Source organism: Coregonus lavaretus (assembly GCF_964263955.1).
Source record: "Coregonus lavaretus genome assembly, chromosome: 11".
Taxonomy (NCBI): Eukaryota; Metazoa; Chordata; class Actinopteri; order Salmoniformes; family Salmonidae; genus Coregonus; species Coregonus lavaretus.
This window is the reverse complement of record NC_139998.1, coordinates 17,565,148-17,590,702: the sequence shown is the minus strand read 5'-3', so window position 1 is coordinate 17,590,702 and position 25,555 is coordinate 17,565,148. Positions and strand designations below refer to the sequence as shown.

The 25,555-nt window shown below is 43.1% G+C and overlaps 1 protein-coding gene across 8 annotated transcripts in view; it reads left to right on the top strand.

Annotated features, from left to right (window-relative positions):
* Window positions 1-25,555, top strand: part of LOC311137212 (protein-methionine sulfoxide oxidase mical3a-like) — a 92,528-nt gene that overhangs the window by 23,908 nt on the left and 43,065 nt on the right. For all 8 annotated transcript variants that reach the window (XM_084171577.1, XM_084171578.1, XM_084171576.1 and 5 more), the window contains exons 2-13: window positions 5,132-5,537; window positions 5,787-5,994; window positions 6,224-6,340; window positions 6,594-6,695; window positions 7,429-7,584; window positions 8,581-8,681; window positions 11,672-11,929; window positions 12,241-12,356; window positions 14,719-14,845; window positions 15,330-15,426; window positions 16,503-16,650; window positions 22,836-23,038. In XM_084171577.1, coding sequence (XP_084027703.1) covers window positions 5,250-5,537; window positions 5,787-5,994; window positions 6,224-6,340; window positions 6,594-6,695; window positions 7,429-7,584; window positions 8,581-8,681; window positions 11,672-11,929; window positions 12,241-12,356; window positions 14,719-14,845; window positions 15,330-15,426; window positions 16,503-16,650; window positions 22,836-23,038 — 1,921 coding nt within the window. In that variant the 5' untranslated portion in view covers window positions 5,132-5,249. The remainder of the gene's footprint in view (window positions 1-5,131; window positions 5,538-5,786; window positions 5,995-6,223; window positions 6,341-6,593; window positions 6,696-7,428; window positions 7,585-8,580; window positions 8,682-11,671; window positions 11,930-12,240; window positions 12,357-14,718; window positions 14,846-15,329; window positions 15,427-16,502; window positions 16,651-22,835; window positions 23,039-25,555) is intronic.

Below are 25,555 nucleotides of genomic sequence, written 5' to 3'. Positions count from 1 at the left end.
CTTTTGTGGGGAAAAACTCATTCTGATTGGCTGGGCATGGCTCCCCAGTGGGTGGGCCTATGCCCTCCCAGTCCCATCCATGGCTGTTCCCCTGCCCAGTCATGTGACATCCATAGATTACGGCCTAATGAATTATGGCCTTATATGAACTGTAACTCAGTAAAATTGTTGAAATTGTTGCATGTTGCGTTTATATTTTTGTTCAGTTTTTTTTACCTGCTGCACCGATTTTACACTTGATATGGCCTGCTCTGCGTATGGTCCAAATGAACGAAAGCCTGAATAATTAACTGATGATAATAAACTGAATTACCCTATCGTAAACATACCTGCTTGCACATTTTGCAGATTGTGTATCCATCTACTGGGTTGTTGTCTACAATGACTCCAAAATCCTTCCAAACCAAACCGGGGATTTCACTCACGCAGCACCTGTTTCTACGATTGTGTATTTCATAACCTTTCTTTTTATTTATCCGGTTAGGCCTACGTTAGCCCTTTTCACATGTGCTAGGCTAGCCAGGGAAACTACACTTGGCAACGTATTTTCACGTGCGGATGAAACATACGTTTCAGCCCCACACAAATAATGGACAGTTCCCTGATCCACTGCATGCGTGGCTGGTAGCCTACATGTCTGCCTCACTGCTCACAGAATGGAATTAGCAACACAACAAGCTCCTGGATTCGTAAAAATTATTATCTTGATTTCCGACACTCAATATAATTGTGTTGAACCGTGAGCTGACCTGCGGGTTGAAATAAAGTTTTCATTCCAACCCCCCAGCTGATTTTTTTTGCAGGTAAACTGCAGGAAAATGCGTATATTTGACCCGATGCAGAACTTTACTCTAGATCTGTTAAAAAATGAACAATGGCAGTTCATATTATTGTTGAAAAGGTTTGAATTCTGGAATTATATGGGCTAGCCTTATTCTGATGAATTTGTCACAGTTTGACACTTACAGGTTCTAGGTCAGTGTCCAGTGTTTCTCTGTCCACCCATGCTGACCTTCCAGGCAGAGTTGCAAAGAAAAAGCTGTATCTCAGACTGCCCATCTTAATCTTTTCTTTTTATTGGCCAGTCTGAGATATGGCTTTTTCTTTGCAACTCTGCCTAGAAGGTCAGCATCCCGGAGTCGCCTCTTCACTGTTGACGTTGAGACTGGTGTTTTGCGGGTACTATTTAATGAAGCTGCCAGTTGAGGACCTGTGAGGCGTCTGTTTCTCAAACCATACACTAATGTATTTGTCCTCTTGCTCAGTTGTGCACCGGGGCCTCCCACTCCTCTTTCTATTCTGGTTAGAGCCAGTTTGCGCTGTTCTGTGAAGGGAGTAGTACACAGCGTTGTACGAGATCTTCAGTTTCTTGGCAATTTCTCGCATGGAATAGCCTTCATTTCTCAGAACAAGAATAGACTGACGAGTTTCAGAAGAAAGTTATTTGTTTCTGGCCATTTTGAGCCTGTAATCGAACTCACAATTGCTGATGCTCCAGATACTCAACTAGTCTCAAGAAGGCCAGTTTTATTGCTTCTTTAATCAGTACAACAGTTTTCAGCTGTGCTAACATAATTGCAAAAGGGTTTTCTAATGATCAATTAGCCTTTTAAAATGATAAACTTGGATTAGCAGACACAATGTGCCATTGGAACACAGGACTGATGGTTGCTGATAATGGGCCTCTGTATGCCCATGTAGATATTCCATTAAAAAGTAGCCGTTTGCAGCTACAATAGCCATTTACAACATTAACAATGTCTACATTGTATTTCTGATCAATTTGATGTTATTTTAATGGACAAAAAAATTGCTTTTCTTTCAAAAACAAAGACATTTATAAGTGACCCCAAACTTTTGAATGGTAGTGTAGGCCTATGTGAAGTGTGTATCACTCTTAATGCGCAACTATCACAACCTTGTATAATAGTCGACTATTAGTTTGAACTGAGACATAAAACTCTTACTGTGCCCTTCACAATGCAATTTGCCATTCAGGAGAGGAGAAATGTATTAGTTGTCCAGTGGTCAGATTCTTCTGAAATGGGATCCATCCTACTGCCTACTGAAGCACTATCTGTGAACATATTGTGAACCCTGCTCCTACTTATACCCAGGGACGTCAGCTTTCTTCCCTGTTGCTTCAGGGAATTTATGCAAACCAGGCGTATCACAATATCCCCATTGCTCAGCAAAATGGTTGGATCAAACACAGTACATTACAGTACAGAGGCTGTTGCCTGTCATTCACCGCTGACCTGATTACGTTGTCTCATGCTTTCTCTTCATCGTTGCATATCTGTGCACGGCATTGAAATAATGAAATATGGCATATGGCTGTTTGTAAAGGGCACCTTCTGTGCTTTAATCCAGTCTTGGAGAGAGTGGACAGACATTCCAGACCTGACACCAAAAAGCATGAGGGAACTCTCCCCTGAGGTGAAAGGGCTGGAACACACTTCAAACCACACTGCATGTTTAAGCTGGTGAACACAACAGGGAATATTGACGCTGTTGAGACCTAAAACCTAAAACAAGAGACCTTGCCAGTAGTAGTTCTAGTGCTGCTGACTTGATGCCATTAAACCACCACAACCTGAATGAATGGGGATTGTACTTTTGGATTAAAGTGTTTTGGGATGAAAGAAAGACTTCCTGCTGGACTAGAGTCTGAGTCTGGAGTGTACTACTGAGAGTACCGTGCTCACTCATGCCCCTGTTTCTTTTCCTGCTTGGCCTGTCTGTTCAGTGGACTTCCTGTCTCCAGTGGCGGTGGCCTCGTTCCTAGATAACGATAAGGTTGTGTGGCTGCAGAAGCCCTTACCAGTCAGCAAACACAGTCAGCAAATATCTAAGACCTGAAGTAACCAGTCTTTAGTTGGCTGGCTAGGTAGGCTACCTCCTTACACACATTGGATTTATGTCAAAGAGTCTTGTATTTGACCACAGCAGTCACAACTGATGCTTGTGATGAAAGGCAAGGGAAGGCAAGGTGGCTAGTCTACACCAGCAGCAGGTGAACCCACAAAGACTGAACCCACAGCTGCAGGTGCAGACAGCCTTCTCAAGGAGCTCTTTGAGGTATTTAGGGGGAGTGGAAACATGGAAGTGGGGGTCCTTATGCGATATGGATTCATAAATAAAATTGAATTGCATATACAATTAGCACATAGATATTTTGTTGTGCTTGATGTTCTGGAATTTATAGCTTATTTGGCTTATCTTCTATGAATTTCCTGTTTTTGATGCAGTGGACATGATATCCCATTAGATCCTGTTGGATCACTTCTTCAAGACTGTTAATAGAACAACATAAAGTATAGGCTACTCCAGTAACGTGTGGTGAGGTCTGTGGCTGGGTAAGCACTGGCTATTATCAAAGCCAGACTTACTCACAAATAAACCTTGATGAAGCCCAAGTTTACCATAAAACAGATCGCTCCAACAACCAGAGTGACATAGGCTATTAACAGAAATGTACAAACATTTTCACCAAATGTAAATACCGATGTAGCCGAGATACACGAGACCAAATGACACACTGCTCAACTCAGCTCAACCAGACACCGATGTAGCATCCACAGTTACAACTGATAGGTGTGGCATTAAAGACCAATATATGGACACATTTCATCTGAATAATTTGCAATGCAAACTCCATAGCCTTTCACAATGGATTTACAATTCTTCCAATGCGCACAAACACACATACACACATAATAATATTATGTGAGATATTATTACACACACATATATAATAAATAAGGTTCTAACAAAATGCACATATCAACAATCGAAATTACAGAAAAATGCAGCTCAAAACGTCAAGTGTCTCATCAAATGCATTCAAAGGGATGTCTATTCTCATGATTCAACAATAGCCGCCTAACCCGCAAATTGCAAAGTAAAATGCATTTAGGCCTACCTTTTGTACTGTCCTTCCCTCATTCAAAGGGATATTGTCTATTCTAATAATTAGACAGTAGCCTAACAAAGAAAAAGGCATTTATGCCTACCTTTACTTGTAAATTAAGCATTCGTCTGGCGAACCTCTTGGTGACAGCGTTGTAGAAGTCACTGCAGAACCCCATGTCAATTATTTTATTCTGCATGCGCACAGAAGGGCAGCCAGCACGTAAAATGGTTAGTGTAGTTAGTCGCATCCATCTTGTAGAAGCCAAGGCTTGGGCCCGCATTGAGTGGCGGAGAAGCCCTATTCCCATTATGTCCACAAAGTAAATGTCCAAGATGTGTAAAAGTCTGGGTAAAAAGTTTTAATTGGTATTGACGTTTCCGACAAGTGGACAGTCCAGTGCTCACTGTTCGCGATGGTGCTTGCCTTGCCTGTCATGAATAAAGTCACATGCTGTATGCTGCCCTTGTCTGGTCATAACTTTCATTATATTTGACGTTCCACTCTTCGAAACCTCCATGATTATTCCAACTTGGAAAGTTGTTTGAGGTGCAGTATAGAAGTAGTGTCCATATGTCAAGTTGTTTTTGCTAGCAATCTAGCTTTGTTTAGGGATGCGAGCACCAAATGATGTAGACATGTCAACTTGTGCACACCTTACCCAGACATTACCAACACACAACATGTTTAGGAAATACGCAGGCACAAAATATAAAATCAAGCTACTTCAAGCTAGGCAAGGCAGCGATGCCTATGCTGACCCTGTCCATTACAGTGACTGGAGTCAGGAAGGCCGCGCACGTCAAGGATTTGAATGGATTCGAATGGATGGAAAGAAAGTAATGAATACCCTTGTAGTCCTGAGGTTTTGATGCAGTTTTTTAGAAAATGTTGAGATTTTGAGCATAACAGCCACCAGAATCATTCAGAAAAAAACATTAGATAACCCATTTTTTTTATTTTTATATAATTGTATTTTTAGATTTGGCTTTTCATAACAGCTTTTTTAATTAGATTATTACAGGGTAAGCACTGCCTACCCTGACTACACGTCACTGGTCTACACTGTAACCAGAGGTCTTTCTAACAAGTTTTTTTAAGGAAGATCATTCAAGGAAGTTCCAAATCAAACTCGGTAATGTGTCATGATGAATTTATGAAATATGCAGACATTCTCATCTCAGTACTCACTGTGCTTCTCCTCTCTCTCCCTGACAGAATGAGGATGCCTGAGGCAGGGAGCTAAAGGCTTCACCTGTGCGGAGTGTGTGCTAGAGCCAGGGGCTGGGTCCTGACCAGAGGCCCCCAGAGGCCTCCGACTGGGGGGGGGGGGTCCATGGGGACCATGGGGGACCTGGGAGGCTTCACCACCACAGGGGAGAGGGTGAACCCGGCCCACATCTTGTTTGACCGCTTCGTCCAGGCCTCCACCTGTAAGGGCACGCTCAAGGCCTTCCAGGAGCTCTGTGACCATCTAGAGCTCAAGCCCTGCGAGTACCGGGTCTTCTACCACAAGCTCAAGTCCAGGCTCAACTACTGGAAGGCCAAGGCACTCTGGGCTAAGCTAGATAAGCGGGCCGGCCAGAAGGAGTACAAGAAGGGACGTGCATGTACCAACTCTAAGGTATGTGATGATGTAACCTGGCCTTTATTTGTCTCATATCCTTGTTCAAAGTACCTCAGAGTAAATTGCTCTGTATATAATAGGGTAGGGCGATATCCACATTTTCATGTTGTTTATTTTCCCTTGTTAAATATTGGAATAAACCATATATTGCGATTCAATTATATTTTGCGATAAACAGTATATCGGCAATTTAACTTAATCAGCCAACTCTTGTATATGAGATACAGTATGTTTACCCCTCCACAGTGTTTGATCATCGGGGCAGGACCATGTGGCCTGCGGACGGCCATCGAGCTGGGCTTCCTGGGGGCCAAGGTGGTGCTGCTGGAGAAGAGGGATGCCTTCTCCAGGAACAACGTGCTGCACCTGTGGCCCTTCACCATCCAGGACCTCAGAGGCCTCGGGGCAAAGAAGTTCTATGGAAAGTTCTGCGCCGGAGCCATCGACCATATCAGTAAGTGGAAAAGACTAGCCTACTCCTATCTTCTACTCTCTATCTTTTATAAAACGGTTTAAATGCTTTCACGTTTTGCTTTGTGATCTATTGTTATCTATTAAGAGAAGACGTCTGGTGCTTGCCAGGACCATAGCTCAGCTGTGACATTGCAGTCTTTTCGGTTGTTGAAGCTAATACATGTTTCTTGCTTGATATTCTCCTCTAATCTGTCTGACTCTCTGTGCAGGTATCCGTCAGCTCCAGCTGATGCTGCTTAAGGTGGCCCTGCTACTGGGCATTGAGATCCACGTCAATGTGGAGTTCAAGGGTCTCATCGAGCCCCCCGAGGACCAGGAGAACGAGAGTAAGACCCCTATAGACCCCTGTCACATGACTGCATTAAGGACCGTCACAAGACATGACTTCTCTATAGCCAGACATTAGGGAAATAAGGAAGGGCCATATGTTACTGAACTGTTACTGTATGCAACAGTGCTAACTGAGAGCTCTCTATTGGAAAATATCCCCCATGGTTGTCAGTGAAGGAAAGTCAAATTGTATGCTAAATAATACAAAGTTACACGTCTTATGTATTTTCCCGTGTTGTGTTTTTGCAGGGATAGGGTGGAGGGCTGAGGTCCTCCCCAGGACACACCCAGTCAACGAGTTGGAGTTTGATGTCGTCATCGGGGCAGATGGGAGGAGAAACACGCTGGCAGGTAAAAAGCAACAAAGCAACAGATGTTCGAAAATTAGTTGTGTAAAACACTATGAGAACTGAAGCCCTCAAAAACACAGCTGTGGTTCGTTTATGAGTCCGACCCCTCTTTTTCTCTCTCGCTCTTTCTCTTTCTCCCCCTATCCCTTCTCTCTCTCTCCCTCTCCACTTTTCCTGTTGCTTTGTTGTGCACATGTTGTGACCTTCTTCACTCCATCCATCTTTAGAGAGCACTCCTCCGTGGCCTCTCTCTGGAGCGGAGCAGGAATTGGTGAATTGGCTTTCCTGTATGAGCTAACAGCCCTCACAAGCAACTCTGGGAGCTCTGTAGTGTGTGGACTGCTGTGAACCATCTCCTATCTACTGCTGCCTGCTGAAACCCCTTTAGAGGGTCACTAGAGGGAAGGGGAAGCAGTTTCCCTCGGGCCTAGCCAGTAGTCACTGCAAACAATGTTCGTTCTCAGCCTGCAATTTTACATGAGACGATAAAAAAGTTATTGCGGATATATTGATCGTCTGAAAATGATAGTGTGCATCAAAGCCTAACAGGCGCAACCTTTTTTTCTCCTGTTGTTTTTTTCTCTTTTACAAACGTGAGTTTGTAATACAAGGCAACTGTTAACCTGGCTGGTTTGTTCTCTCAAAGAATGCTGACTCATTCATTGTCTGCATAATGACCCTTGACCCCAGCCTAACGTGTCACATCCTTCCTCCCTCTCTCCTCTCCCCTACAGGGTTCAGGAGGAAGGAGTTCCGGGGCAAGCTAGCCATCGCCATCACAGCCAACTTCATCAACAGGAACACCACAGCCGAGGCCAAGGTGGAGGAGATCAGCGGAGTGGCCTTCATCTTCAATCAGAAGTTCTTCCAGGACCTCCGGGAAGCCACGGGTCAGTTATTGCTCCATAGGGAGACAACATGTAATAACCCTCGTTATAAGATATTATAAAGGCTCATAGGTACTTATAACAAGTTATTAAGCATTATAACTGTAGGCTTTAAGTAACATTTTACAGACTGTTATAGATTAAGAGTGTATGGATTAGGTGATACGCTAGAAATGTAAATAGCTGATTAATACATACATAGATAAACCTAGGAACAGGACGTTTTATGCCCATTCATTTTCTAAGAGCCTGTCAGTTCCTATCTGCATGGTTTATCCATGGGTTAGAGAAAATGTAAACAAGCAAAGACGAAGCTTGAATCTGTTCACATTTGTCAATTAAACAGTTTGATCCCTTGCCATAACATGAGAGATCGGTGCAGAGATGGCGCCGTCTATATTTGCCGCAAGTTTTGTCTTCTTGGTCGTGTGATCTCCAAAAAGTTGGATCCAGACCTGAAGACAGTCAAACCCGGACCCGACGACAACCAGACCTAAACGATTTAAATGCTTTCACGTTTTGCAATCAGACCTGAACTCGCAAGGACCCGACGACAACCAGACCTAGGTCTAGACCGGACCCAATTGGAACCGAGTGACAAACTGTTTATCAGCCAAGTTGGTTGATAAACAGTTTGGTTAACGAATAGGTTTTTATATGTTGGCTAGGCCTTCTTTAAGTCAATAAATTCACCTTTGTAGCATAAAATAAATATGCTATAGGCTATGCAGAGGCGTGGTCGGGTCCACTTGTTAATCAGCTGTAGTTACATAGACCTGAGATCCGATGACAATCAAACAGGACCCGACCTGGACCTGGAGGGAAAAGTTAGAATTTTGGAGCCGGACCCACTCGTGTCCCGGGTCGGGTATTCGGGTTTCATTGTCCACCATTCCTCTAGCGAAGACAACCAGAGAGACTGTCAATGGAGCAGCCATAGAAAATACATTTGGTTTACCAAAAGTAAATAACAAAACTCTCTTTCTATTGATTTGATAGGAGTTGACCTGGAAAACATTGTCTACTACAAGGATGACACGCACTACTTTGTCATGACTGCCAAAAAACAGAGCCTGCTGGAGAAGGGAGTCATTCTGCATGTGAGTGATCAAAGGGTCGATCACAGACGGTGAGAGAGATACGTCTGGAGATGTCTCTCTCGTACACATGCATGCATACACATACTGTACATGTACACACACACACACACACACACACACACACACACACACACACACACACACACACACACACACACACACACACACACACACACACACACACACACAGTCTTGTACAACTAACCTTGTAGGGTGACACAATTCAGTCCCATTCAAAATCCTATTTTCCCTAACACTAAAACTAACCTTAGCTCCTAACCCTAACCCTAAACCTAATTATAATCCTTAACACTAATTCTAACCTTAACCCTAAACCCCCTAGAAATAGCATTTGACCTTGTGGGGACCAACAAAATGTCCCCAGTTGGTCAAATGATTGTTTGTTTACTATTCTTTTGGGGATGTCTATTCCCCACAGGTATAGTTAAACACGTTCACACTCCCTCTTTCCCTCACTCACTCAATCATTTACTCAGTCAATCACTCACTCATTCACTCACTCACTTTACATCTCTGTGTGCCTGGTCCCTGCCTAATGGCCAGACCAAGCCAAAACTGTGCCAGGAACAAACTGCCAGCTCAACCACACTTAATGAGAGTTTGTGTCCCCACACTTCACTTCATAACACTGCTGTTTCCTTTGACTAGAGTGGGCAGTCGCAAGCTTTTAGGACATTAGGACCTCTTTTAGAAGTTCAGCTTTCATGCTCCAATAAAAGTTGCCACTGTATTTCCATCTCACTTTGAGATGAAAGCCTTGTGGAGGGGAATAAAGGGTTTAGTAATATTTTCAAAACCCAATCAAGCTCTCGTTATGAAGGCATTCCAGTAATTGGGAAGTGTAACCCTTTTGATAATTGGATTGGCACCGAATGTGAGTTTTGATCAGCAGTCTTCAGGCCAGTACAGTAGGAGGTTGACGGGCTGAACAGGCTCTGTGGGTCCAGTGCTGGGTTGTATTCATTAGGCACCAAAGGGAAGAACATGGACGGAAACAGGGAGGGACTACCTGAACTTACCGCATGTAAGAGGCATGAAGAAGGAGAGAATGGAGTAGTAAACGGGTTGTATAGCCGTGTGGTTCGACGAGAACAATGACATTTTGCCTAGGCAGATGCCTCGTTCACATGTTAGTCGGAACTAGGAAACTCAGAAACTGGTTGAACACGGCACGTGTATAACTACAGCCAGTTAGAATGTCAGAAATTTCAGAATTTCGACTAGCACCTGAACGTGGCAAAAGATGAGACGCGCGTGGACAGCAGTGGACGCATAAATTCTGGCTAATGACAATCGCCAAATGTCATTACACTTTTTGGTTTCCAACAGATTTCTGTTTCCATTCACCACTGTGTTTGAAGGCTGAAAATATGTTGCCAGTGGATGAGCATGTGTGGGTAGCCTAGTAAAGGAGACCTTTTGAAGTGATTGTTTGACAATCAGATGAAAACATCATGACTGGTTGTGTTTATGCCACAATAAAAGGTAATACTTTTTAAAAGTTAATTGACAAATCTTTACGGCTAGGCCCACAGAGATCCTATTGAATTCTATATGTAATTCTATGATTAGGCCCATAACAAGCCAGTGAGTTTTCAGTGGATTGATGTACCGGTATGTATACTAGCCCATAGATACGTTTCCTAGAAGACGACTTACTTCCAGGCAAGGTCCTTTTTAGATAAATGGAAATCACTCCATAGCCCCTTTTCAGTGCTCCGTCCTGCCCCTGGGAAAGGGGTGGTTGGCAGGCAGGCAGGGGAGCGGTGGGTCGGGTCCACACTGTTCCAACCAGTACCATGAATAAAAGAAAGTCACTCTCAGATCCTCCAAATGCTCCACCCTCCACCTCTCCTCCACCCATCCAGCTCACCAGTCAGCCAGCCTGCCACTGCCGGCCCAGCCTAGCCAGGGAAAGTCAAAGGAAAATAATGTGCCTCTTAAAGCATGCCTTCATTTGATGCTACGTATCAGAGACAGTAAAGTATAATAGACTATGGGGGTGTTTAGATTTTTATATTGGGAATTAAAATACTTGTTTTTGTAGACATTTTAAATGGGCCTTTAATAACCTCTTAAGGATCGTACCCTTTTATTTAAAGGAAGAATTACATTACTAGACAATATTTTGTATCAAGTCTTCCAGGAGTTGGAGACAGCAGGGCGTCAAACCGTAGAACCCAGTTCCTACATTTGAATATAAAAATGTATTTTATCAAACAAAACTATGCTACATTTTATCTCTGGGACCCTCAGGATGACAAATCAGAGCAAGATTACTGAATGTAAGTACATTTTTTACCTTCAGAGACAGCAGGGCGTCAAACCGTAGAACCCAGTTCCTACATTTGAATATAAAAATGTATTTTATCAAACAAAACTATGCTACATTTTATCTCTGGGACCCTCAGGATGACAAATCAGAGCAAGATTACTGAATGTAAGTACATGTTTTACCTTCAGAGGTGAATGTATCAAACCAGTTGCCGTGACAAAAGTTTTTTGTTGTTGTGCACTATCCTCAAACAATAGCATAGTATTTTTTTGCTGTAATAGCTACTGTAAATTGGACAGTGCAGTTAGATTAACAAGAATTTAAGCTTTCTGCACATATAAGATGTGTATGTCCCGGAAAGTTGGCGTTGTTTACAACCATTCTAGTCACATATCGCATATTGAGCAGCAACCGTCCCGGTAAAGGGACACAGATCCAGTAGAGGATATTTATTCAATTCAATATAACTTTAGAATGTTATTGACTTGATTTGGATTTCAAAGTTCTGCTTTGGTGGTGCAGGTTAACCTCTGTGGAAAATATATCCTTTTCTAAATTCCACTGCATGGATGTCATGCCCCATTCTCTGTGCGTGACAGCCTATTTTCCACACAGTCTCTTATCAGTGTCTCTCCCTCCCTCTAGTCATCTGAGCCATCTAACTTCTTTATGTCTCTCCCTGTCTCTCCTCCAGGATTATGCAGACACAGAGAGGCTGCTGTCCAGGGCTAACGTGGACCAGGCAGCCCTGCTATCTTACGCCCGCGAGGCCGCAGACTTCTCCACCAACCACCAGCTGCCCACGCTGGACTTTGCCATTAACCACTACGGCCAGCCCGACGTGGCCATGTTCGACTTCACCTGCATGTACGCCTCGGAGAACGCGGCGCTGGTGCGCCAACGCAACGGACGCCAGCTACTGGTGTCTCTGGTGGGGGACAGTCTACTGGAGGTGAGAGGGGCTACTGGGTGGAGGGTGTTTCAGTCTCACTTAGAAGGTATACTCTCAGTCACTATGGATAAGATAGTGTCTGACTGGCTCATTTTATATAAATAAGAAAGGGAGTGAAAATCAGCGTGAGCAAGAGTGTGGGAGAAATGTAAGTGAATTTAGAGGGTGATTTAAGTGTTGACGTTTGCTTGCTTGAAACAGACAATTTTATATATAAAACGTAATATATATATATAGAGAGAGATTTTTTTATTATTCTCTGTATGCTTTCTTGGAGTTCACTATGTTACTGTATTTGTCCCTCTCTCCAGCCCTTCTGGCCCATGGGCACTGGTATAGCCCGGGGTTTCCTGGCAGCCATGGACTCAGGCTGGATGGTGAAGAGCTGGGCGCAGGGAAACACATCTCTGGACGTGCTGGCTGAGAGGTGAGGGAGTGGACACGTCATAACACACATTATACTCCCACGTCATACTTGCACGCACACACATACTGTACACACACAATCCACATGCTCACAGTCGCATACATGCGCGCGCACACACACACACACACACATACTTTTGAAAGCCTAACACTGTAAGATCGTATTTTATAACTTAGCTAGCCATGTTGGCAATATAATAACCTTTCAAATAATGCCTCTCTCTCTCTGCCTTGCTCTCTCTCCCCCCCCCCTCGCTCTATGTGTGTGTGTGTATATATATATATATATATATATATATATATATATATATATATATATATATATATATATATATATATATATATATATATATATATATATATATATATATATATATATATATATATATATATATACTCACTCACACACACTCCGTTATCTCTTGAGTTCTCTCTATCTCTCTCTCTCATATATATATATATATATATATATATATACATACATACATACATACAGTGGGGAGAACAAGTATTTGATACACTGCCGATTTTGCAGGTTTTCCTGCTTACAAAGCATGTAGAGGTCTGTAATTTTTATCATAGGTACACTTCAACTGTGAGAGACGGAATCTAAAACAAAAATCCAGAAAATCACATTGTATGATTTTTAAGTTATTAATTTGCATTTTATTGCGTGATATAAGTATTTGATACATCAGAAAAGCAGAACTTAATATTTGGTACAGAAACCTTTGTTTGCAATTACAGAGATCATACGTTTCCTGTAAGTCTTGACCAGGTTTGCACACACTGCAGCAGGGATTTTGGCCCACTCCTCCAAACAGACCTTCTCCAGATCCTTCAGGTTTCGGGGCTGTCGCTGGGCAATACGGACTTTCAGCTCCCTCCAAAGATTTTCTATTGGGTTCAGGTCTGGAGACTGGCTAGGCCACTCCAGGACCTTGAGATGCTTCTTACGGAGCCACTCCTTAGTTGCCCTGGCTGTGTGTTTCAGGTCGTTGTCATGCTGGAAGACCCAGCCACGACCCATCTTCAATGCCCTTACTGAGGGATGGAGGTTATTGGCCAAGATCTCGCGATACATGGCCCCATCCATCCTCCCCTCAATACGGTGCAGTCGTCCTGTCCCCTTTGCAGAAAAGCATCCCCAAAGAATGATGTTTCCACTTCCATGCTTCACGGTTGGGATGGTGTTCTTGGGGTTGTACTCATCCTTCTTCTTCCTCCAAACACGGCGAGTGGAGTTTAGACCAAAAAGCTCTATTTTTGTCTCATCAGACCACATGACCTTCTCCCATTCCTCCTCTGGATCATCCAGATGGTCATTGGCAAACTTCAGACGGGCCTGGACATGCGCTGGCTTGAGCAGGGGGACCTTGCGTGCGCTGCAGGATTTTAATCCATGACGGCGTAGTGTGTTACTAATGGTTTTCTTTGAGACTGTGGTCCCAGCTCTCTTCAGGTCATTGACCAGGTCCTGACGTGTATTTCTGGGCTGATCCCTCACCTTCCTCATGATCATTGATGCCCCACAAGGTGAGATCTTGCATGGAGCCCCAGACTGAGGGTGATTGACCGTCATCTTGAACTTCTTCCATTTTCTAATAATTGCGCCAACAGTTGATACCTTCTCACCAAGCTGCTTGCCTATTGTCCTGTAGCCCATCCCAGCCTTGTGCAGGTCTACAATTTTATCCCTGATGTCCTTACACAGCTCTCTGGTCTTGGCCATTGTGGAGAGGTTGGAGTCTGTTTGATTGAGTGTGTGGACAGGTGTCTTTTATACAGGTAACGAGTTCAAACAGTTGCAGTTAATACAGGTAATGAGTGGAGAACAGGAGGGCTTCTTAAAGAAAAACTAACAGGTCTGTGAGAGCTGGAATTCTTACTGGTTGGTACGTGATCAAATACTTATGTCATGCAATAAAATGCAAATTCATTACTTAAAAATCATACAGTGTGATTTTCTGGATTTTTGTTTTAGATTCCGTCTCTCACAGTTGAAGTGTACCTATGATAAAAATTACAGACCTCTACATGCTTTGTAAGTAGGAAAACCTGCAAAATCGGCAGTGTATCAAATACTTGTTCTCCCCACTGTGTGTGTGTGTGTGTATATATATATATATATAGATAGATAGATAGATAGATAGATATATAATCTCACTCACACGCCGTTATCTCTGAGTGCTCTACCAGGAAAAGCGTCTGCATTAGGCTCCAGTGTCAGCCCCTTCTCTATTAATGTACAACTAATAGGATAAGTGCCTCTGGAGCTCTGAATGGAATGTGTTGAATCCTCTGTTCTTCTCTCATGTGCCTTCTATAATTCAGTTACCATGGTTTCCTCCTCTTTTTTTTAGGGAGAGCATATATCGCTTGCTGCCTCAGACAACGCCAGAGAACATCAATAAGAATTTCAGTCACTACAGTGTGGACCCCACCACGCGCTACCCTAATATTAGCCTCCACTTCCTTAGGCCCAACCAGGTAGTGTACACACTGAGAACATATGACTGTATGACTGTGATTGGAGCATGGTGTACTACAGTACCCATATATATATATATTTTTTGTTCTTATTTATTTTTTAGTCATTTAGCAGACGCTCTTATCCAGAGCGACTTACAGGAGCAATTTGGGTTAAGTGCCTTGCTCAAGGGCACATCGACAGATTTTTCACCTAGTCGGCTCGGGGATTAGAACCAGCGACCTTTCGGTTACTGGCACAACGCTCTTAACGACTAAGCTATCTGTGCATGATATCCCATTTGAGGTGGGCCAGGAGTTTGTCCTGACCACCTGACCTGACCAGTGATACTCTGGCCTAGGCTATAACTAAGAACCAGAGTTTTTTCCGGTTCAGATACGTGACCAGGTAAAAACTCCTGGCCCTAGCTTTGACCTATGGAAGATGTCCTATGTGAAATGCTAATGTTATGTTGGTTCCCCCCCCCCACTCTGTTGTTGTCAGGTACGACACCTCATTGACACAGGGGATTCAAGCAGGGAAATGCTTATCGAAATGGAGAATGTAGTCAACTCGTCAACACCCAAGCTCACCCGAAATGGTGAGTAGTGTTTACATGAATGTTCTTGTATTCATGTGTCCCCTGATTAATTAAGTTATAATATTTTTTTCTGAGCAAATGTATTCAGTTATTTAGTTAAGTTCATTTTATACAATTTTCATGAATGTCTGCTTTTTAAAGAGTCTTGTTTTTGGGACCTGGTCTTTATTAAAATCACCGAAATGTAACAATGAATTGCTTTCACCCTAGACCATTACCTGCTTGAGAAGCATTTATTTTATTTATTTTTTCACCTTTATTTAACCAGGTAAGCCAGTTGAGAACAAGTTCTCATTTACAACTGCGACCTGGCCAAGATAAAGCAAAGCAGTGCGGAAAAAACAACAACAACACAGAGTTACATATGGAATAAACAAAACGTACAGTCAATAACACAATAGAAAATCTATATACAGTGTGTGCAAATGTAGTAAGTTATGGAGGTAAGGCAATAAATAGGCCATAGTGCAAAATAATTAAAATTATAATTTAGTGTTAACACTGGAGTGATAGATGTGCAGAAGATGATGTGCAAATAGAGATACTGGGGTGCAAATGAGCAAAATATATAACAATGTAAATAACAATATGGAGATGAGGTAGTTGGGTGGGCTAATTACAGATGGGCTGTGTACAGGTGCAGTGATCGGTAAGCTGCACTGCAAGGTAACATCATGAATGACTGAAGTCCAAATGCATGGTGTTTATCTGAAGGTTCCTTCCTAATAGTCCTTAACCGTAGAAACAAGCAACTGACAATGACCATCATGTGTGACTTGGGAATGGTGCTATGTGGATGGACTCATTTTATATGATTTATTTTCACTAACCTGGTCATTAATGGGATGGTGGAATGTCACTGGCATCGTCCATAAGGTTAAAAAGGTCATTTCTAACTATTTGAAATGTTTCTGGGAGTGTGACATTCCCCTACCTCTCATAGGCTTTTCCTTCACCTCTATGACTTGACAATAAAATGTATTGTGGCTCTTCCACATAGGATAGTCTGACAGTGACAAAACCAAAACTGGTCTAAAAATCCACTATTCACTGACTATGTGCTCTTCCCCTCCCAGAATCCATAGCTCGCTCCAGCAAGCTGCTAAACTGGTGTCAGAGGCAGACGGAGGGCTACAGAAAAGTCAGTGTGACCGATCTCACCATGTCCTGGAAGAGTGGCATGGCCCTGTGTGCCCTCATCCACCGTTACAGACCTGACCTCATGTGAGTCACATATACATATCTGGATGTTGTATTTCTGACCCTATTTTGCCTGTAGAAATGCTTACAGTGGAACTATACTATCATAAGCATAGGAATGAAGTAGGACCTGCAAACACGATTGCTCCATCACATACCATTGATTACAGTGGATCTTCATCTGGTCCTTACATACTCTCATTATCATGTCCCTTATGTCCCTTACTGTCAGTGATGAAGGGGTTAACCCCTTAGACTCATGGAAATGTGCCTATATGGATAGGGACAAATTGAAGAACTATAAAAAGTATATGCATGACTATGGTAGCAATTGAAAGAGAACACTTTGGAGATTATGGGGTAATTATTAGACCAAAGGTTAGGGCACAACAGTTCACCTGACACAAGACTGAATCCAACCATTACACTGTTGATTTTATGTGCATTTTACATTTACTGTCCTTTTACAGCATTTGTCAATAGCGAAATCTGAAAATACTCTGGACACATTCAGTAACGTAAGAATATTCATTGATTTTGGAGTAGGTGCAAGATATAAAAAAACGATTACAAGGGTTTGAGTGAGAGGTCTAACTGGTGTCTCCAAGTGGCACCACACCTCTCCAAACTGTGTACAGTTCCTAAGTCATTTCAATGCACTCAAGGAAAGAGCCTTCAACTGTAAGGTTAATTATGATAATTTTTTGCTCTCCTAGCTTTGCCATTGAGGAACTGAAGCAAGCACTCTTGTAGTTTTTTGTTTGGAACACAGCCCTGTGTAAACAACACCATCCCACAATTACTGTTGTTTACACAATCCAAAAACATTCCATTATAAATCACAATCTGGGTCAGGTGGGCATTATTTGAAAGCTTATTATATTGCCAACATGGCTAGCTAAGTTATAAAATACGATCTTACAGTGTTAGGCTCTTCAGACAAACAGATTGTAATTTTGGTGCGCATAGAATGGAGTCATGAGTGCATTCAAGTGCGTGTTCCTCGTCTAATCTTCTTCACAATACGACAAACATTCTGTAAAGGACAACCCAGGGTATAACGCATGTCAACCTTGTAACTGTGGATCAAACATAGTGATTATAAATGTTGATAATGTAAATACTGATAGTTCAATGGCGCCGGAGAAGATGGCTGCCGTTTTACAGCCCTCTAACCAATTGTACTATTATGTGTGTTTTTTCACGTTATTTGTAATTTATTGTGTACATAATGTAAATAAAGCGAGTAAACTACCTCTTCCATCAATTCTATTAGCCAATGTTCAATCATTTGAAAACAAATTGGATGACCTAAGACTAAGGTTATCCTACCAATGGGACATTAAAAACTGTAACATCTTATGTTTCACTGAGTCGTGGCTGAACGACAACATGGATAACATACATCTAGCGGTCTATACGCTACATCAGCATGATAGAACGGTTGACTCCGGTAAGACAAGGGGTGGCAGTCTGTTTATATTTATAAACAACAGCTGGTGCACAAAATCTAATACTAAGGAAGTCTCAAGGTTTTTCTCGCCTGAGGTAGAGTATCTCATGATAAGCTGTAGACCACACTATTTACCAAGAGAGTTTATCTATATTTATTGTAGCTGTCTATCTACCACCACAAACCGATTCTGGCACTAAGATTGCACTCAATGAGCTGTATAAGGCCATAAGCAAACAGGAAAACGCTCATCCAGAGGCAGCCGGGGACTTTAATGCAGGGAAACTTAAATCCGTTCTACCTAATTTCTATCAGCATTTTAAATGTACTTCCCAGTGACACAAGCCTACCAGACGAGCTAAATCACTTCTATGCTCGCTTCGAGGCAAGCAACACTGAAGCATGCATGAGAGCACCAGCTGTTCCGCATGACTATGTGATCACGCTCTCCATAGCCGATGTGAGTAAGACTTTTAAGCAGGTCAACATTCACAAGGCCGCAGGGCCAGACGGATTACCAGGACGTGTACTCCGAGCATGTGCTGACCAACTGGCGAGTGTCTTCACTGACATTTTCAACATGTCCCTGACTGAGTCTGTAATACCAACATGTTTCAAGCAGACCAGCATAGTCCCTGTGCACAAGGACACTAAGATAACCTGCCTAAATGACTACCGACCTGTAGCACTCATGTCTGTAGCCATGAAGTGCTTTGAAAGGCTGGTCATGGCTCACATCAACACCATTATCCCGAAACCCTAGACCCACTCCAATTTGCATACCGCTCCAACAGATCCACAGATGATGCCATCTCTATTGCACTCCACACTGCCCTTTCCCATCTGGACAAGAGGAACACCTACAGTGAGGGAAAAAAGTATTTGATCCCCTGCTGATTTTGTACGTTTGTCCACTGACAAAGACATGATCAGTCTATAATTTTAATGGTAGGTTTATTTGAACAGTGAGAGCTTCAGGTTCCTTGGTGTCCACATCACCAACAAACGATCATGGTCCAAACACACTAAGACCGTCGTGAAGAGGGCACGACAAAACCTATTCCCCCTCAGGAGACTGAAAAGATTTGGCATGGGTCCTCAGATCCTCAAAAAGTTCTACAGCTGCACCATCGAGAGCATCCTGACTGGTTGCATCACCGCCTGGTATGGCAACTGCTCGGCCTCTGACCGCAAGGCACTACAGAGGGTAATGCGTACATCCCAGTACATCACTGGGGCCAAGCTTCCTGCCATACAGGACCTCTATACCAGGCGGTGTCAGAGGAAGGCCCTACAAATTGTCAAAGACTCAACCCACCCTAGTTATAGACTGCTCTCTCTGCTACCGCACGGCAAGTGGTACCGGAGCGCCAAGTCTAGGTCCAAAAGGCTTCTCAACAGCTTCTTCCCCCAAGCCATAAGACTCCTGAACAGCTAATCATGGCTACCCAGACTATTTGCACTGCCCCCCACCCCATCCCCCTCTTTTATGCTGCTGCTACTCTGTTTACTATTTATGCATAGTCACGTTAACTCTACCCACATGTACATATGACCTCAATTACCTCGACTAGCCGGTGCCCCCGCACATTGACTCTGTACCGGTACCCCCTGTATATAGTCTCCCTACTGTTATTTTATTTTACTGCTGCTCTTTAGCTATTTGCCTTTATTTTGTATTTTTCTTTAATTAACATTAACAATCTATTTTAAATTTTTCTTTTAATAAACGGTATTGTTGGTTAAGGGCTTGTAAGTAAGCATTTCACAGTAATGTCTACACCTGCTGTATTCGGCGCATGTGGCAAATACATTTTGATTTGATTTGACATGAGTTTTAAAATATGGAAATGTGAAGTGCACATTTTGACTCATTTGTGTTTGGTTTGCTTGTATGACATCAAAGCGGTATTTATTATAATCCTCATTGTCTCATCTTTCAGAACACATACAGTTGCTTGCGAAAGTATTCACCCCCCCTTGGTATTTTTCCTATTTTGTTGCCTTACAACCTGTTTTTTTTGGCAGTTTGTAACATTTGATTTACTCAACATGCCTACCACTTTGAAGATGCAAAATATTTTTGTGTGTAACAAACAAGAAACAAGACAAAAAAACTGAACTTCAGCGTGCATAACTATTCACCCCCCCCCCCCCCCCCAAAGTCAATACTTTGTAGATCCATCTTTTGCAGCAATTACCGCTGCAAGTCTCTTGGGGTATGTCTCTATAAGCTTGGCACATCTAGCCACTGGGATTGTTGCCCATTCTTCAAGGCAAAACTGCTCCAGGTTCTTCAAGTTGGATGGGTTCCGCTGGTGTACAGCAATCTTTAAGTCATACCACAGATTCTCAATTGGATTGAGGTCTGGACTTTGACTAGGCCATTCCAAGACATTTAAATGTTTCCCCTTAAACCACTCGAGTGTTGCTTTAGCAGTATGCTTAGGGTCATTGTCCTGCTGGAAGGTGAACCTCTGTCCCAGTCTCAAATCTCTGGAAGACTGAAACAGGTTTCCCTCAAGAATTTCCCTGTATTTAGCTCCATCCATCATTCCGTCAATTCTGACCAGTTTCCCAGTCCCTGTCGATGAAAAACATCCCCACATCATGATGCTGCCACCACCATGCTTCACTGTGGGGATGGTGTTCTCGGGGTGATGAGAGGTGTTGGGTTTGCGCCAGACATAGCGTTTTCCTTAATGACCAAAAAGCTCAATTTAGTCTCTTCTGACCAGAGTATCTTCTATATGTTTGGGGAGTCTCCCACATGCCTTTTGGCGAACACCAAACGTGTTTTTTTTTTTTTTTTTCTTTAAGCAATGGCTTTTTTCTGGCCACTCTTCCGTAAAGCCCAGCTCTGTGGAGTGTACGGCTTAAAGTGGTCCTATGGACAGATAGTCCATTCTCCACTGTGGAGCTTTGCAGCTCCTTCAGGGTTATCTTTGGTCTCTTTGTTGCCTCTGATTAATGCCCTCCTTGCCTGGTCCGTGAGTTTGGGTGGGCGGCCCTCTCTTGGCAGGTTTGTTGTGGTGCCATATTCTTTCCATTTTTTTATAATGTATTTAATGGTGCTCCGTGGGATGTTCAAAGTTTCGGATATTTTTTTATAACCCAACCCAGATCTGTACTTCTACACAACTTTGTCCCTGACCTGTTTGGAGAGCCCCTTGGTCTTCATGGTGCTGCTTGCATGGTGGTGCCCCTTGCTTAGTGGTGTTGCAGACTCTGGGGCCTTTCAGAACAGGTGTACATATGCTGAGATCAGCTGACACTTAGATTGCACACAGGTGGACTTTATTTAACTAATTATGTGACTTCTGAAGGTAATTGTTTGCCCAGATCTTATTTAGGGGCTTCATAGCAAAGGGGGTGAATACATATGCACACACCACTTTTCAGATATTTCTTTCTTTGAATTTTATGAAATAAGTTATTTTTTCATTACACTTCACCAATTTGGACTATTGGTGTAACTTTTGTAATAATAATAATAATATGCCATTTAGCAGACACTTTTATCCAAAGCGACTTACAGTCATGCGTGCATAAATTTTTACGTATGGGTGGTCCCGGGGATCGAACCCACTACCCTGGTGTTACAAGCGCCATGCTCTACCAATTGAGCTATAAAGGACCATTTTGTGTATGTCCATTACATGAAATTAAAATAAAATCCATTTAAATTACAGGTTGTAATGCAACAAAATAAGAAAAACGCCAAGGGGGATGAATACTTTTGCAAGGCACTGTAGACTCCACTGAATGTACAGCATTTCCCCCACTCAGACAATAACAAATGTGCCAAAGTAGCCCAATTAGCTGGAGGGATGGGGGCATCTTCTTGTCACGCGCAGTGCTCAAGTTTATAACGTCAGTCAGTCAAAACCTAGACAGGGTTGTGAAGAGGAGAACCTTAGCTCTGACGTCATATATATTATTTTACTGTACAGCCACTGCGTTCCAATTTAGGCGCTTATCACTGACAAAATCTGCCAATTTTAGCACGTATACGGGATAACAGGAAAGGGTTAAAACTGTCATGGTTTGCTGTGTTTACGACTTTGTTTATTAGTAGCTTGTGTTATTTATCACCAGGCCTTGGTTCAGGACTGTATATCATACTAAATGATGTGACAGCTCATAGTCAAGCTGCCTGTTGAGTCAGGGAAAAGGGTGTACACACACACACACACACACACACACACACACACACACAGCAGAGACTGACACATTGCCTAACGAGGGGAGAGATGGGGTCGTTACCTTCTGCTGGCTACACAGCGATTAGCATTATAGCTCATTTATCTTCTGACTGACCTTACCCAAGTGGTTGTTCTCTGCTCTGCTGGCTTTCATAGTCCAGATGATTGTGTGAGGATGATAGGGGGCTGCATGGATGGGAAATATGCACTCACAATCACTCACACAGCTGTGATTGGTTCCCACTTCCCATCGCTAATGCTGCAACACCTTCATCTACACTGAATGAAGTGGATTTAACAAGTGACATCAATAAGGGATCATAGACTGACCAGGAGAAACCTATGTCATGGAAAGAGCAGCTGTTCCTAACGTTTTGTACACTCTGTGTATAAAGATTATACAACCTCAGCATCCACTCCATTTGAACCTGCTTAGTGTGTTTGTCATGTTTATTGGGGGAAGTCAAGTGATGTTTATATTCACAGTGCTAATGGTTGTGTTGACTCCCATTTTGACTCCAGGTATTTTCCTGACTCTCTCTGCCCCACAGTGACTTTGACTCCCTGGACGAGCGGGACCAGCAGAAGAACAATCAGCTGGGCTTTGACGTGGCCGAGAGGGAGTTTGGCATCTCGCCTTGCATGACGGGCAAGGAGATGTCCCAGGTGTCAGAGCCTGACAAGCTCTCCATGGTCATGTACCTCAGCCAGTTCTACGAGATGTTCAAGGACACAGTGCCCCCTGGGGCCGGAGGTGAGTACTGTATTTGGCTGGTTTTGTAACTTTGTTTTTTGGGTTGAAGGTTGAATGAAATGTTATACACACTGACTAATGGGTCATGGCTCCATAGCAGATGTTAGTAAGACCTTTAAACACTTTAACATTCACAAGGCCGGATTTCCAGGACACAAACAGTTGAAGTCGGAAGTATACATACACCTTAGCCAAATACATTTAAACTCAGTTTTTCTCAATTCCTGACATTTAATCCTAGTAGAAATTCCCTGTTTTAGGTCAGTTAGGATCACCAATTTATTTTAAGAATGTGAAATATCCGAATAATAGTAGAGAGAATTATTTATTTCAGCTTTTATTTCTTTCATCACATTCCCAGTGGGTCATAAGTTTACATACACTCAATTAGTATTCAGTAGCATTGCCTTTAAATTGTTTAACTTGGGTCAACCGTGTCGGGTAGCCTTCCACAAGTTTCCCACAATAAGTTGGGAGAATTTTGGCCCATTCCTCCTGACAGAGCTGGTGTAACTGAGTCAAGTTTGTAGGCCACCTTGCTCGCACACGATTTTCAGTTCTGCCCACACATTTTCTATAGGATTGAGGTCAGGGCTTTGTGATGGCCACTCCAATACCTTGACTTTGTTGTCCTTAAGCCATTTTGCCACAACTTTGGAAGTATGCTTGGGGTCATTGTCCATTTGGAAGACCCATTTGAGACCAAGCTTTAACTTCCTGACTGATGTCTTGAGATGTTGCTTCAATATATCCACATAATTTTCCTTCCTCATGATGCCATCTATTTTGTGAAGTGCACCAGTCCCTACTGCAGCAAAGCACCCCCACAGCATGATGCTGCCACCCCCGTGCTTCACGGTTGGGATGGTGTTCTTCGGCTTGCAAGCAACCCCCTTTTTCCTCCAAATATAACGATGGTCATTATGGCCAAACAGTTTTATTTTTGTTTCATTAGACCAGAGGACGTTTCTCCAAAAAGTACAATATTTTTCCCCATGTGCAGTTGCAAACCGTAGTCTGGCTTTTTTATGGCAGTTTTGGAGCAGTGGCTTCTTCCTTGCTGAGCTGCCTTTCAGGTTATGTCGATATAGGACTCATTTTACTGTGATATAGATACTTTTGTACCCGTTTCCTCCGGCATCTTCACAAGGTCCTTTGCTGTTGTTCTGGGATTGATTCGCACTTTTTGTACCAAAGTACATTCATCTCTAGGAGACCGAACGCGTCTCCTTCCTGAGCGGTATGACGGCTGCGTGGTCCCATGGTGTTTATACTTGCGTACTATTGTTTGTACAGATGAACGTGGTACCTTCAGGCGTGTGGAAATTGCTCCCAAGGATGAACCAGACTTGTGGAGGTCTACAATTTTTTTCTGAGGTCTTGGCTGATTTCTTTTGATTTTCCCATGATGTCAAGCAAAGAGGCACTGAGTTTGAAGGTAGGCCTTGACATACATCCACAGGTACACCTCCAATTGACTCAAATGATGTCAATTAGCCTATCAGAAGGTTCTAAAGCCATGACATCATTTTCTGGAATTTTCCAAGCTGTTTAAAGGCACAGTCAACTTAGTGTATGTAAACTTCTGACCCACTGGAATTGTGATACAGTGAATTATAAGTGAAATAATCTATTTGTAAACAATTGTTAGAAAAATGACTTGTGTCGTGCACTAAGTAGAAGTCCTAACCGACATCTACTATAGTTTGTTAACAATAAATTTGTGAAATGGTTGAAAAACAAAGTTTTAATGACTCCAACCTAAGTGTATGTAAACTTCCGACATCAACTGTACTCGGAGCATGCGCTGACCAGCTGGCAAGTGTCTTCACTGACATTTTCAACCTCTCCCTGACCCAGTCTGTAGCAGACCACCATAGTCCCTGTGCCCAAGAAGGTAACCTGTCTAAATGACTATCGCCCCGTAGCACTCACATCTGTAGCCATGAAATGCTTTGAAAGGCTGATCAGTGGTCATGGCTCACATCAACACCATCATCCCAGACACCCTGGACCCACTCAAATTCGCATACCGCCCCAACAGATCCACAGATGACGCAATCTATATTGTACTCCACACTGCCCTTTCTCACCTAGACAAAAGGAACACCTACGTGTGAATGCTGTTCATTGACTACAGCTCAGCGTTCAACACTATAGTGCCCTCGAAGCTCATCGCTAAGGTCTCTGGGACTAAACACCTCCCTCTGCAGCTGGGTCCTGGACTTCCTGACGGGCCGCCCCCAGGTGGTAAGGGTAGGCAACAACACATCGGCCACGCTGACCCTCAACATGGGTGCCCCTCAGGGGTGCGTGCTTAGTCCCCCCCCCCGTACACCCTGCTCACCCATGACCGCGCACGACCCCAACACCATCATTAAGTTTGCTGATGACGCGAAAGTGGTAGGCCTGATCACCAACGACGATGAGACAGCCTATAGGGAGGAGGTCAGAGACCTGGCAGTGTGGCGCCAGGACAACAACCTCTCCCTCAACATCAGTAAGACCAAGGAGCTG